Source organism: Lissotriton helveticus, chromosome 9 (assembly GCF_964261635.1).
Source record: "Lissotriton helveticus chromosome 9, aLisHel1.1, whole genome shotgun sequence".
Lineage (NCBI taxonomy): Eukaryota > Metazoa > Chordata > Amphibia > Caudata > Salamandridae > Lissotriton > Lissotriton helveticus.
The window spans coordinates 111948853-111963231 of NC_136070.1; the positions used below are offsets into that span (position 1 = coordinate 111948853).

Consider the following 14379-nt stretch of genomic DNA (forward strand, 5'->3'; position numbering starts at 1 on the left):
TAGTTGCAGCAACTGCAATGCCCCAAACAAACAACACCAACTTACTTGTAAAATCTCAAATCCAAAAGTGAAGTCCAAAAAGTCCTCAAATACAAATATCCAGCAGCAACCACAAAAAGTAATCCTTCCAGCTCCAGATCCAAATGAAAAGTGACCAGGAGATGGACAAAGCACTGGGAGGAGCCTGCTGGACAGGAACAGGAAGTTGGAAACTCTGGGGCACTTCCTTCCTCCTACCCCCCCAAAAATGGACTCCTTCCACAAAAAAGTGCAACCAAATCTCAATCTGAGGAGTTATTCTGATCAAAATCATAATTTTCAGAAGGTTTATGCTGCCTGCGGTGGATTTCTTGTGCAGAATTGCAATTTTTGCAATTTCGGGAAAGCGAGCTGTTCAAATCTCCCGCCGGATGTCAGCTGCGCGCCGCATCTAAGTGTTCGGCATTGTTTACTCCCGCGATGCGTGATCGCGGGCCCTTATGACGCACTCGCGTTGTCAAACTCTCGCTGTGCAAGATGGCGGACCGCGATGACGTAATTGCGGTCGAAAAACTCACACGCAATCACGCAGCAAGATCCAAAATGGCGCAGCACACGCAAACCGGGAGAAAAACAACTCGGCGGACTCAGAATCATGGTAAATCTGCAGCTTGCAAATTCGCAGATTTTTTGACAAATTGGCGCGATTCGCGGATTGCGAAATTGCCAAAAATCTACAAATTCCGCGAACGAAACAGATTTTACGCCCACGCTTAATTTTATTATATTTGTCAGCCTATAGAACATCAATTAGCGCCGCTCTGTATGGTGTCAATTCTGGTAGGGACTAAAGTCTTCTCCAAAACAGTAGAGGCCAATGTCTGTCCTTGTCTACAACCAAATTCCTGCAATGTCAAACATCATTGGAAGAAGGGTTGTACTATCTGGAAGACAAATCAGGCTTCTTAGGAATTTCTTCTCTGAGCTTGTAAGAGAAGGTAAATCTGAGAAGCCCCAGAGTTCAGAGCCATTAAGTGCATAACCTAGTGCTTTAGCATCATACATATGTAAAGCTGGGGCAATGGGTTTTGAATGAGAAGACCAGTACTCTTTTATTCTGGCACCTGCAATTTGTTTGTGTTTACGAGAGGAAATGTCCAATTGAGGTTTCGATGCAAGGTTTGAGGGTAAGCTAACCCCCAAATAAGTGAAAACATACACTCTATCTAGCTGGGTGACCCCAACTCTAGTCTTCCTTTAAACATTTTACATTTCTGAAGGGTCATAAGCTTAGTTTTAGCTCAAATCCCTGATATTTGCAAAAGTCTTCAAAGAGTAGCAGCACTCGCTGTAGACCACAGGGATTTTACAGATCAAGAGAGTATCATTGGAAATTAATAAAATGCATGATTTAATAGCAGCAAAAGATGGTGCATCAGTGGGATGATTTGGGAGATGCTGTACAATATCATTTAAGAATAAGCAAAACAGAGCAGGGGGCCAGCATGAAGCTTTGGCGAACCCTTGTAAGGATAGCAAATCGCTCCGTTAGCGCTCCCTATTGCCCATAGCAGACCTGCACATAGTTATGCTCATGAAGGTGGATGAGAATAGTCAGAAGAACTAATGGCATGTCCAGGCAAAGGAGGAAATGCCATAATTTCGTGTGACGGACCAGGTCAAACAACGATTTAAGATCACCGAAGGCAACATACAAGCTGCCTTCATTGATCATGACCATCTTGCAGTGTGGAAGGAGGAAGTGGAAGAACTGATCCATGGTGCTTACCATCCTACAGAATACTGCCTGGAAAGGTGTCAGAATATAATTGTAGTCAATCCAGCCCTGTAAAAACGCAAAAACGTTCTGGGCACAATGAATCAAGCTAATTGGCTTGTAGTTGTATGGCAGGGTGTTATCACCTTTCTTGTGTATTTGGATGACTCCAGTTCCCTTACAGGATTCTGGAATATGTGGTGCTCCCCCTGCGATGACATTGGCCAGAAATAGTACTGATTCCAAAACATAAGAAGAGAGGGGAGGATGAGTCTTTGAGATTTATTACTAATTTCTCATTAAAATCCGAACAGATAAGGAAGTTTATTATTAGGAATTGGAAAGTCTTATAGGCAGATACGATTATGGGGTCCACCCTACCGTCCAAACCGAGCATAACATACAGGAGATGGACGTCACTGAAAGACCTCCTAGTACACAGCCACTTCCTAAAACATCCACCTAAAACTCCAGAAGTCTCAGGTTTTTATTCCTGTACTAAGTGCAAAGCCTGTAGAAAAAGTGTCAAGGTGAAAGAGTATGTAGTACCAGGGGAAAGAAGGCCGAGAAGAAAGATAAAGCTCTTAAATTGTAATTCTAGTTTTGTAGTGTATGTCTTGCGATGCCCGTGTGGGAAAAGATATGTGGGAAGTACTGTCCACCCAACTAAGAAACAAGTGTTGGAACACTATCGGGCAATCAATAATCAGGACACCACGTACTCAGTGGTACGATATTTCGCGGATAAACATCAAAGCAGAGGTGACTTATTGAGGTACTTTTGCATTGACCAAATATTGAGAGGGGAAAGATGTGGAGACAGAGTTAAACAATTGAGACGTTTGGAATCAAGGTACATTGCGGAACTAAGAACCCAAGCTCCTTAGGGTTTAAATAGTGAAGAATAATTGTGGACACATCTGGGGGATGGGTGAGTTGAGAAACCCATTTGAAGGCTTAATAACTATAATGTGAATGAATGTATACATTCAATACATTACAATTTTTTTGTATTACACTCGTGATTTTCTGAATTTTGAGATCACTAACACTGCTGCTGGAGTATATAATCAAATGAAAAGTAATTTGAATTAGACTGAAATTGTATATAGAAAAAATGACAGGTCATTGTGGTTTGATCACTGTAATAACCATGGAATAGGTAGTAACATCAAAAATGGCCGATGAATTTACTGTGAAAATCCATTTATAGAAAAAGGCCCTCTCTGCTTATTATTTCCATGCGGCCTCAACCATCCAATCCAATGCAATCATGTTAAAAGGTGAAATCAGAACCTGAGACAAACTGACATTGACAAAGCTGAGTGAGGTGAAACGTGTTTGTCAGTATGTTTTCTGTTAGTAACTAATCCTTGGTGCAAAACTCTGCTCCGCTCACAGAGTTGTTGGATTTTTGGGAACGCTGCGTCCCGTGTGGAATGCCGAAGTTGCTGGAAAACCCTGCACTCCACAATGGAGCAGAGTTTTTTCTGTGTTTGCACGCCCAAAATGTGTCTTTGCGTGCTTGTGAGAGACTTACCGGGTGCCTGCGATCACTGATGAGAGTGCCACGAGATTTGGTAGCTGGCCACACGATCCCGCAAGAGTGTGCGATCGCGGACATGTTATTTGGGTGCACCATCAGACTTCTGGGGTAAGTTTTGTGAAGAAAGCGATCCCAAACAGGCAGAATCTGCAATCTGGTGAATGTTCTTTCCCGAGCAGCATTAAAACCCTCTCGAAATGACGATTTGTATTTAAAAAACTCCTCAGATTGACATTTGGCTGTACTTTTCTGTGCAAGGAGTCCTTTTTCTTTTTTACTTTTTTTTAAGAGGAAGGAAGTGGCCCAAAGACTCCAACTTTCCTGTTCCTTTCCAGCAGGATCCTCCCAGTGCATTGTCTATCTCATGTTCACTTTTCATTTGGATTTGGAGCTGGAAGGATCACTCTTTTGGTCTGCTGCATCATATATCATTGGATTTGAGGAATTTTGAAGGGAGATTTCACAAGTAAGTTGGAAAATTGGTGTTTTTGTTTTGATTGGGCCATTGCACCTAAATTTTTTGTACTTTTCATCGTTTTTTTAAAAGTGATTTTGATGGGTGGCCTGCAGGAGCCTAATTGTTTTTTTGTAAGTAATTTTTCTTCTTTTATAAAGGAAACATGTTGCACAGTTCACCACATTTACTCCAACTTTTGAAATCAATTTGCAATATTTATTTAATTCCCTAGCCCGTAGTCTGCCAATAGACCTTTCAGCCAGTAGGCCCAGAGCTACTCATGAGTGCACGAAACAACTGTTGCTGTGGTGTCTGTTGAATTTAAACATCATTTAGGACATGGATGGCATTGTATTGAAATGCAAACTGTGTTTTTTTTAGTATTTCACTCTTTTTAATGTGTGTTAAATAAATGCCTTTGTTGGATGTGTGTGGTTGTTGTGTAACTTGCAAACCTTTTTTAGCCCTGTGGAATTCCATTTTGACATTGTTGCATTAAAGCTGTGTTGTTTAGCATGCCTTCTTTGTCTGACCAGTGTGTGAATGTGTTTGTAATAGAGTCTTTCTTTCCTCACCACTATAGTTCTAGAAAATTCTTTAGCACTTCGTCCAGTGTGTTGGTCTGCACCTGGGCATTTTGGTGCGGCCCAATGATGAAGCATGACACTGCAAAGTGTGTGAGGGCAGCATTAAGAAATTAGATTTCTTTCCTCAGGTTCCCCCTACCTTTCTGTTTTCCAGATTCGATAATTTGAGTAGTTTGGAATGGGGACATATATTACGATTTTCTAAAAGCATGCACATTGAAGTTTAATAAACGATTTTTGTAGTTTTTTTTGTCCTTTTCTTTGTAGTGAGTAATAAACCAAAATTGAGCCTGCTGCAGCGGCATCCAGGGAGCAAGCTTGGAGCAGCACCCCGCATCAGTGGACCCAAACCACCAACCAAGGCCCAAGCCCATGTCTGTCGCAGAGGCAGACATTCTAATCACGAGTCCAAAGCAGACGAGCAGTGATGTTTAAATTGACTTATTGCAATAGTACCCAATCTCAATGCAGGAAACTCAGATAATTGGATAACAACATATGCAACCACCCCAATAGTAGTTGTTCCTCCCAAAGTAGGGTCAGTTCAGGAGAACCAACTTCCTGCAGAGGAAGAAAAGCAAGCCACTCTTTCGGAAGAGCCATTGTCTTCGAGATCCCCAGCAAGGAAAAGGAGGGTTAGTCATCAACTTCTTCTGCAAGAGACCCTTCTGATGATCTAGACGCCACTTGCAAGCCACCTCAGTCTGAGAGTGAGAAACGCCACAAGACAAGGCTAGGGAAAAGAAAGGTTCCAGAAAGCCTTAGAGTTATGAAGCTAGATGTAGAAGAGGAGGATGATGATGGGCCAGTCATCATGGACATTAGTCTTGCCACAGTAGAGACCAACATTACCCCATCCCAAATTGCTGTGAGGGATGTGGCATAGATACCACCAACACAGACAACGCCACCTCCAGCTTCCATATTTTGCCAGCAGTGACCTACATCCACCACAACTACCTCAGGAAAAAGTAGGTACTGTAAAGAGTCAAACGTAAACGCCCACCTATCAGTTCATCCGACATTGCAAGTGGCACCAGCAGCGCCAGAAAGTAGACATTCCCAGTTTGGGACTTCTTTTCGGTTAGCAGGAAGGAGGTTAACATTGCTATATGCTCCATTTGTGGACAAGGTGTTAGTCGTGGTAAGCTTAATAGAAACTATGGTACTGGAGGCCAAACAACCCATCGGAAAAAACACACCTTGATCCAGTTGGAGGTGCACCTTAGCAGACAAAAAACTGCACGTGTTGTTGGTGGAGGGGATGAAGTAGAAGATCCGATCACGGTGGAAGGTTTACAAAAGGGAGACATTTTCTCTGTTATACCAAGCAGCCCTGTCCCCAGCAGTGCAGTGGTACCGCCCACATCATCATTAGTAACATCGCAATGGCATAAGAGTCAGGCTGAGACACCAAGGGGTCACAGGCAAGAGAGTACTACAACAAAAAACATGCATTGAGCCTAACACCTAGCATCAAGAAGTCACCATCATCAGTGGCACCAGGAAAGAAAAAAATCCAGACTACCATTCTCAGCATGTTATGGTGAGAGGGGCAGTACGAATGCAGCCACCCAACGGCACATTTGTACAACACAAAGATGGCTAAAATGTTAGCGCAGGACCTCCTCCCTTTTTTTCTTGTACAAGGGGTGGGTTTTCTTGAATTTGTGACAGCCATCTGGCCAAAATGGAAGGTTCCCAGCCGGTCCTATTTTGCCAGAGTTGCTGTTCCAGCACTACATCATGACGTGCTGAAATTGCTTGGACAAGCTTTGCAGCAGAGTGCTATTTAACACTATTCACCTGACAACAGACATGTGTACCAGTTGCCAAGCCATTGATTACATGTGCATCACTGCACACTGGATCTCTTTTGTGGTGATTAGAGAAAAGATATCCGCAGCAGGTGCTGTTGACAGTGCTGAGATTTGTAATGCCGCTGGGAAACATCCAACTGTAGCCATGTTCGTCATGGAGAAATCTCATACTGCTGCAAAACATTTTGGAAAACTTTGACAGCAAGGTCTTTGAATGGCTGCAACCAAGAGGGCTTAACATTGGTTTTGTAGCCACAGACAATGGCAGTAATCTAGTTAAGACTATGGCCTATGGTGGCTATTTCAGGGTCCTGTGTTTGGCGCACTGCATTAACATAATTGTTCAAGACTTTATGAAAAAAGAAGACTGAGTCAGCAACTCACTGACCACATGAAGACACATCTGCATACATTTCAGCCATTAAAGCCCAGAAGCAGCTCAGGATCATTCTAAGTGATTATAGAATGCCAGTTAAAGCACTCATCTAGGAGGTGCCAACACGTTGGAATTCAACTTATTATATGCTTGAACGTCTGTTTGAGAAGTACAGACCAATAAATGAATATGTCATGCAAAGAGGGATGCTACTGTGAAAGGCATGATCATTGCATTGACCAATGAGCCCTAGTTTAATGTTTGACAGAGATGCTTCTTCCTTTCGAGGTCTTCACACTGAAAGTCAGCAAGGAGGACTGTACCATGGGCCAAGCTATCCCATTGTTGCACATGCTACAGGAACAGCTAAAGGGGGTCTTTGCAATGTACGCAGGTGTGGAGGATAAAAGCATATAAGTTGGTGGAGAGCCTAACTCTTCACTTGTCTGAAAAAACAAGGGTGCAAAGAGGCATTGTGTCATCCAACCATTACATTTGTGCCACAATTCTGGATCCATGGTACAAACCATTACTGCACATTTTCATTCCTTTTTCAGACAGGGATGTTCCCAACTACAAAACTTGGATAGCTGTGGAAACCAGTCAGCTAGAAAAAGAATGGCTGGGAATTAGAGGCCCACTACTCCAGGTCACAACAAGTACTGCAGGGCAGCCGGCTTCAAGTTCAACTTCAAAGCCTGAGGGCAGTGCATTTGGCTCACAGCAGCACAAACCACCTACAACACCAACATTAATATCAACAACAGCAACAAGAACAGGAGCATCAGCCCGGTAAAATCGGCACAGAAATGGTTTCTACAGCAAGGGCTTAGGTCCAGTGCTTAGGCAAAGGCTAAAGAGGCTGAGCAAGGTAGAGCGAATGGTCCAGGCCTATCTGAATGACCCAACAGAGGTCTACTTTGAGCAAAACCCATTGCTGTATTGGTATGGGAAAAGGTGCCAATGGCCAATGCTTAGCAAACTGGCGATAAACTATCTGGCTTGCCCTGTCGCATGCGTCTCTTCTGAGCGTGTTTTCAGTGTTGCTGGTGCCATTCTGACAGTGAGAAGGACCAGTCTCTCACCCCAAAATGTGGAGAGGTTAACCATGATCAAAATGAATCAGCACTTTATACCACCCTATTACAACATACCTGAAATAGCACAGCAGGAAGATGATGACGACGACTCAGGTCATGGAAGTAGTGTGTTAGCTGACCTACTTCTGGGTGAACCACCGGAGTTTGAGGATGAGCTGTACTTCCCTGACAACTACGCTCTTTCAATTTCCAATTACTTTTTTTCTTTCTTTGACACACCCCCCAAAAAAAGATATAGTCAGGGAACATTATTTACTTTATTATTTATTTGTGTGTTTATCTGTCTTTCTGGTTCACAAATCCATCCCCTCCGTCTTACTCTTTTTATTGTCGGATCAGAGTTGCAACTGTGTGCAGTCAATGAAGAAGTAAAGTTCACTCCTAACTCACCCAAAGGCCATTTCTCTCAAGCCAGATATTGGATGAAGAATTCAAATGTGTGCCTGTCTCCATCCCTGGGCCCTGACTATCTATCTATACTTTCCTAACCTAGAGGTACTGCCCCAGAAGAACAGGTAAATGATGGCATGCATTGTACGATGAGTGATTGTTGTTTATTGTGAATGTCTATTCTACAAAATGACACAAGTCAATCTTTCCTGTCTTGTTGTTCAATAATAACATTGTATTTCTACAGACCGATCCATTGCATTTTGAATCAGGAGTGGATGAGTCTGGAGGACTGACTCTGGAATCGGAAGCTGTTGGTACGGACTCGGAGTTGGACACCATGACTACAATACTCTCAGTCAGAGTCAGGTCAGGAGAATCAGAGATGATTGATGGAATAACTCAGGGCGTGCCACCAGAAGAAGATGGATTTTTTCAAATTCACTGAATTCAACTGATTCGGATGATTGATGATGACTTTGAAGTGGCCAGAGGTAAACAACACCAGAGACCAGACCTACAACAGAGTAGGGGTGGGTGGAATTTTCATAGTCGCGTTATGTAAAGTTCCGTGAAATGGTAAATATTCTCCGCGAGCTATGCAGAATTCCGTGAGCATGCGGAATTGCTTGTTCCGCCCGTTCGCAATGCTTTTTTCCTGTTCGGGGACACTGTTTGCGTGCTCGGGGGGAAATATCTTGCGAACTTGCCCATGCGGTCGGCGTTTGGTGCGGCCATCTTGTTTCACTTGTCCCGGCCGCTCACGATGCATGTTTCTTGTTCGCGACCGCAGATGTCCAATGGCGCATCCGAATTTCGTGTTCGTGATCGCACATGCTCGTGTGATTGTGTAGCCGGCTACCAAAATCTTGTGACGCACGCGATCGGATAGGAAAACTCGTTGGAGAACGCAGGGATCCCGGTAAGTCGCTAAAGCTCGCGCAATCACGCATTTGAAAGCCCGAACAAGAAAATAATTCCGCTACGCTGCGGATCACATAATTTTTGGCAATTCCACGTTCTTCACAGAATGCGGAATTGCCTAAATTCCACGAGCAGAACTGAATTTACTGCCCAGGTTACAACAGAGACTAGACCTACTTGCCTGTGTAGTGGTGGTGGGTGGCGAGTGTGGTGTGACTGACAGCGGTGCATTCATTTTTTACTTCATTTGGAAAATGCTATGTTGCTGTGTGTACACTATGTATGTGTGCTCAGTGGTGTCTGGCTCAAATCCGAAGCTAAGTGGAGTTTGGGTGTGGGTGGCCTGTTGTTGGAGGTAACTGCCGGAAACAGAGTCTGATTTAGCCATGCTGCCTCCGAAAGTCTTCTTGTTGCACTCCTCCTTCTGCAGTTCAATATTCTTTTAGTTTTTCCATCTACAGGCACTTTACCCTGTGCCATAGTGGAAAAACAACTCTCACTTACCATATCAAACAGCATCCGCTAGGCACCCAAGTTTCACGGGTGGACAGTCCAATAGGAATGCAGAGATGCAACTCCCAATTTATACAGTATCTTTTTTTTTCTTCAATCATTATGACTGAGTGTGTTGTTTATGTTTGCTTTTGACTCCTACAGATAATTTAATTGCATTTGCTATCTTTCCAAGCCTGGTTCAACAGAACATAAATATAATGTATGTAACTTGGGTCTCTCTGAGGGCAGACACACAATTACATCATTATTATACGTCCCTGTACTTGTCTAGTACCATTTATCATCAGGCATACATTTTCTTTTCCTCCCATAACAAATTTATGATGGTCGGCTGCCAAGATGAGTGTTGTCCATGTGTAGTGTTTGTCTTAGTCAAACCTTTCCCTCAATCCCCCTTCCCAACATTAATCAAACCCCTAACACTCTTACCCCAGGCTGTGTGGTTTATTGAGGTGTGACTTTAACAATTTTTACACCATTAATTGATCACATACTTGGTGGGTCGGATGTGGTGAAAGCAACACAACAACTCAGTGCAGGGTGAGGAAGATATTATTCTTAATGAAATTAATATAGCCCACACTGGCTGTATATATTATACAATATCCACCCCAGCCAGCACAGTGTATGATATTTTTTTCAGAGGAACATCTCAATGCCAGCATCATTCAGGCACTGTATTACTTTGCGTCTAAGCCGGTTAAGCTTGTCCACTTCGTACAGTTTGTAGTAGCTCAACATTGTTCTGATTTAATTCAATTTTTTATTGCTTATCATACTCTCTTTTTGTGTCTGGGACTAAGTCTATTCTAGTAGTCTAGTCTCTGGTGACTGTCATCAAGCTTGCACATAATAACGGCATTAACCTAGTTTTTTTTATTTCAGTTTGTTAACTTCCATTTTGATGAATAGTCCTCACTCTCTGAGTCCTTATCCGACAGTTGTAGGTCGCCTAGGAGGGAGTAGAACCTCGCTTCAGTTCTTTTTTTATTTTTTTATACATTTTTATTTAGTCAATCATATTAAATGAAATGCTAGTTACATACACAAGAGAATAGGAAAGAAAAATTACACATGATACATGTCATGCAAGCAAAGCAAAGCATAATGCCTGAGTCCAGTTTCTGTTTTACATTCCCCTCACCCCCCACCGCCCCCCACCCCCTTCACCCCCCACCCTATGCCCCAGGACCATGGGGAACAAAAGCAAAGAAAAGGTCGAATTGCGACAAAAAGAGTGATGAAAAGAAGAAGAATAGAAAAAACAAAAAGAAGAAGTGACAGAAGAGAGAGAAAACCACCATGTCCAAATTGTTTCCCACCAGAATAACCATTCTCCTCAGTAAAGATTCTACAACATAGCGTAGTTGATACAGGTGCTAATTGGGGACCAGATATCCCCCCCTCTTTTTCTTGCTCTCAAACCTCTGCGTTTGCATATCTCTTTCTCCCACCGGTAAGTAGCTAGAAGCTTCCCCAGCCAACAGCACTGAGGTGGGCTCTTTGTCTAGCCAGATAGTTGCAATGGAGAGCCTAAAAACCACCATCATAATAAAGAGCAAGGTCTTGCTTGGCGCCGTCAGAGCCTGGTTACTTACCCCCAGCAAGATAACTTGCGGAGTCAACAAAACATTATAGTTCATAATTTGGCTTACGTATAGTGTTATTTTGTCGATCAATTCAGTTAACCGGGGGCGGCGAGCTCTCCACAGTGAGGACAGTAGATACCTGTAGAGCCTCCCCATTTAAAGATCCGAGAAGGAGTAATATATAGATTCATCCATGTTTTAAAACATTGAACCTGTGTATTCACGGAAATAGCTGCTGTTGAGCTTAGCAGCAAGGATTCCTCACACACTCCTACGTCCGCCTGGACCTTGTCCTGCCATTTATCCATATGATTAGTGAGGTCGTCCTCCGTGGTTTCGCTGAGCAGTGTGTAGTACTTGGATATAGATACCCCTTGAGTCCCCAAGGCGGCCTCCATCAGGGGGATGTTAAAGCTCTGAATCTTCTTTCTTGCCAAAAAATCCCTAATCTGTAAAAACAGTGATTGTTGCCCCCTCCGAACTTTCCTTTTATGGCTTCAAATGATAACATTGTATTATCCCTCATTAAATCCCCAATAGATCTAATTCCTTTCTCCCTCCAAAATTCCCATGTAGCCCTCGTTAAAAATTTCAGGTAGTAGTGAATTATTTTGTAAGGTTGTATACCTATGAATCCTATTCATCTTAAGTTTTTTCATAATCGCCGTCCAGATTTTGAAGGCGCCCAGCAAGACCTTAAACTTAACTCTTTTAAAATACGCAAAGTCAATGTGCCGCATCAAGCAGCCTTGTGCCTCACTTCCAAGCAGCAGCCTGTAAATAGATGGATAAGAGCTAACTGGCACCTCTAAGGAGCCTTTCCCTAGCAGGTCGGTCAACTGGCATAGATTCGCTGCCCAATAAAATATCTGAAAATCGGGGGCAGACCACCCGCCCCGCGTCTTAGGTAAAGTCATAAATTTCAGCGCTCTCCGCGGGTGTTTCCCAGCCCAGAGAAATTTAGAAATAGCTTGATTAAAGGCGGAGAACTAAAGTTTGTTAACCTCCAGCGGGATTGACCTAAAAGAATATAGGATTCTAGGCAGAAACAGCATCTTTATCACGTTGCATCTTCCCAATAATGTCAAGTGTAAACTGTTCATTCTATTGAAATCCGCTTTAGTTTTGCAAAGCAAGGGCTCCAGGTTACATTGTACAATCTCGTCTACATTTGCAGAGATGTCCACCCCCAAGTATCTAGCCGTGTCAGTAACTCTACTATCCACCAAGGCTGCTCCAGAATTTTTAACAAGCATTGTTTTACCCCTGTTTAAGAAATAGCCAGAGACTGCTCCGAATTTTTGGGCCTCGAGTTCCACTTCCTTTACTAAAGTCGTGGGGTTAGTGGTGGTTATGGCTAAATCGTCGGCATTTGCTAAGATTTTTGACTCCCCCCCTGGCGTTGGAAATGCCCAGATATTGTTATTCCCAATGATGAATGGGCTTCCACTGTCTGAAGAGGACTCCACCAGGCTGCTTTTCCAGCTCTCTTCTGAGATGTCTGATTCATCCGTCATTGAGAAGAATTTGTCAGTCTCTCAGGTCGGAGTCCCTTTAGGTTCAGGTTGATCCTGGAGCAGTATATCGGAGGGGGGGCGTGGTTGCTTATCTCCCTCAGCTTCCACCTGATCCCTGGGTTGCCCCCCATGCTCCGTAAGAGATTCCTCAGCAGGTAACAGTTTCAGATCACAATTTGGCTTGGGGGGTGTATAAGGGGGGGGCATTGGTAAAGATGTTCGCTAATTCATTAGCGAGTCCATTGATTTCCTCAACCCCTGTGCTAACTGTCTTGCCAGAGATGCTCAAACCAATAGTGTTTTGTGCCTCATTATCCCTTTTATCCCCCTGGTCTTCGGCTGATTTCTTTTTTCCCGTGTCCTTGGGAGTTTTGGCATTTAAGTTAGTGCTCATAGCCAGCCGCAGCCCGTGGAGGGAGTTTCGGTAAGGCAGAGAGGCGGGGCGGGGGTTTGCTAAAAACCGGAGTATGGATAGTTGAAGATAAGTAAACAATTTAATTAATAAAACAAATTTCGTGGCGCGCCCTGCATGCGCTACGAAATTCGTTTTATTTATTAAATTGTTTACTTACCTTCAATTATCCATACTCCAGTTTTTAGCACCCCCACCCTGCCCCTCCCCCGCCCCGCCTTTCCGCCCCACCATAACTCCCTCCACGGGCCATGGCTGCTCATAGCGGCGCCGGCGCTTTTGCCTTTGCTAGTGGGTAGTCTGGGTTCCTGCGCTTGGAGGATGTTGTTTCCCTTACCTCCAAACATCCCAGGAACGATTGGGATTCTGCTACGGGCACCTTTCTCCGACCTCTGCTCGTTGACTCTGCTCGGCGATGTTCTCTCCCCCTGGCTGCCTGCCTTGTGCAGCCAAGCATGCCGATCACGGTCGGCGCTGGATTCCAGGGACTGCTTCTCTCCAGTGCGGCGGGTCACGGAGACAGGTTTCACTACTCCGGGCCCCTCTGCATCTTTCACAGTCTTCCCCTTTGGGGGCATGTTTATCGAGATGTCCGATGACTTGGGAAGCTTCTGTGCCATAGTCTGCTGCCTTGAATCCAACCTCAGTGCGTGTCTGACAGACACCGCCGATGCTCTCAGCTCCCTCAGCGCTCGAGTTGCCAGGGACAGCGCAGCGAGTGAGAGCTGAATGCGCATCCGTCAAGGCAGAGCCCTCTCGCCAGGTAAACAAAAATGTTTTTTTAACCCTCAGAGGGTCGCAATAATTCTCAGAGTGACCCGCTGCTATTCTGTTAAGCGGGATGCAATTTTTCCTCTTGGTGAGGCTGGGTTAGCTCCAAGTTTCCACCAAACTTAGAGCATCATATGGCTGTGAGTGGGAGAGCAGCTACCGCAAGAATCACGCAGCCGCCATCTTGCCAGACACTCTGACAAATGTTAGAACGTAGCTTCAGTTCTGATGAGTTTGCCTTCAATATCAAAAGAAATGCTAGCAATGCATGCTGCTACTACTACCACCACCATGAAGGCACCTTGGGAAACCATGAAGCCCTTGCTTCATCTAATCAGGTAAGAGAAGTGAACAGTGGTTGATTGATTCATTGTTGAACGACAATCATTCTATACAATGGTAGTTCACCCCCACCTGCTCCAAGTCATTAGGGGTTAATAAGTATTATATAGTAGTAGCAAAGTAGACTGCAGAGACTAGGAGGAGAGAGTAGTAGGACAAGGGAGGGTACCGCATCACAATTTTGTTTACACTATTAGCAGCCTTTTTAAACCTGGCTGCGGCAAAGGCAGCACTGAGAAGTAAAACAAGCAATCAATCAGCCCCCCACATTTTTTT

General features: G+C 44.1%; 1 protein-coding gene across 1 annotated transcript in view; it reads right to left on the reverse strand.

Moving 5' to 3' along the window:
* The window catches only part of LOC144783141 (uncharacterized), a 67204-nt gene extending 53594 nt beyond the window's left edge, over positions 1–13610 (reverse strand). Inside the window, exon 1 of the mRNA XM_078662274.1 lies at positions 13328–13610. Coding sequence (XP_078518400.1) covers positions 13328–13610 — 283 coding nt within the window. The remainder of the gene's footprint in view (positions 1–13327) is intronic.
* Positions 13611–14379: the final 769 nt, after the last annotated feature.